Consider the following 848-nt stretch of genomic DNA (forward strand, 5'->3'; position numbering starts at 1 on the left):
CGATCTATGTAGCTATGCCACTGATTTCAATACATGACGATTCGTCCCATGTAAATTCGTCCGATGTAGATTCGTCCCTGGCTCTGACGGTCAATATCTAAAAAAGAAATGCAACCTAACAATTCTTAAGATAAAATGAAAAAAAAAAAAACCCACACAATTCATAATAAACAACTGATAGCTAGAGTGCAAAATAAGTAACTCAAAAACGTCTGATCGAGTTTATAAAAAAACACACACAAATATAATTAAAGGTGTTTAACAACATGCAACAAGAAGTTTTCTCCTTGAGAAATTTGAATGTTTAAGGGAAGGAGAAGCTAAAATATTGTACATTCTTAACACACTAATTCAATTTTGGGTGTGATCGAGAATATTTCAAGACCATGACAAGTTCTTCGGCAGAAGATCCAACTTTTACTGAGCTTTTTCCAGAGTGAGGTGCTACACGTAACCACAATTTTTCTAGATCTTTGATAGGCAAATCAGGACGAATCGGCATTCCTAACATGCGAAGCTCCACCTACATTTCAAATTATTAGGATCAGAAATTCAGAAATAATAATCAAGTGTAATGCAGAAGGTACTAGAGCAGATTTTGAATGACAATACACGTATTTCATTACCTCGTCTTCGCTCTGGAGACTCAATTTATGTGCAAGGTACTTCTTTATGTAGGAAGACGGCTTGTTCGCATCCCTATTTAACCAGAAAATATGTATAACATATTAATTGAAGTTAAGAGGTATTTTGGAAAGTAAAAAGATGTATAATTTCAAAAAAAAAAAAAGAGGAGAGGAGGTTGGGGGGGGGGGGGAGCACCCCCATTATACTCTTGCTATACGAGG

The 848-nt window shown here is 35.6% G+C and overlaps 1 protein-coding gene across 1 annotated transcript in view; it reads right to left on the reverse strand.

Annotated features, from left to right (window-relative positions):
• Positions 1-346: 346 nt before the first annotated feature.
• The window catches only part of LOC107057835 (E3 ubiquitin protein ligase DRIP2-like), a 4,274-nt gene continuing 3,772 nt past the window's right edge, over positions 347-848 (reverse strand). Inside the window, exons 5-6 of the mRNA XM_015302858.1 lie at positions 627-699; positions 347-523 (exon numbers count right to left, since the gene is read on the reverse strand). Coding sequence (XP_015158344.1) covers positions 347-523; positions 627-699 — 250 coding nt within the window. The remainder of the gene's footprint in view (positions 524-626; positions 700-848) is intronic.

This window comes from Solanum tuberosum, unplaced genomic scaffold (assembly GCF_000226075.1).
Source record: "Solanum tuberosum cultivar DM 1-3 516 R44 unplaced genomic scaffold, SolTub_3.0 scf00384, whole genome shotgun sequence".
NCBI classification, from domain to species: domain Eukaryota; kingdom Viridiplantae; phylum Streptophyta; class Magnoliopsida; order Solanales; family Solanaceae; genus Solanum; species Solanum tuberosum.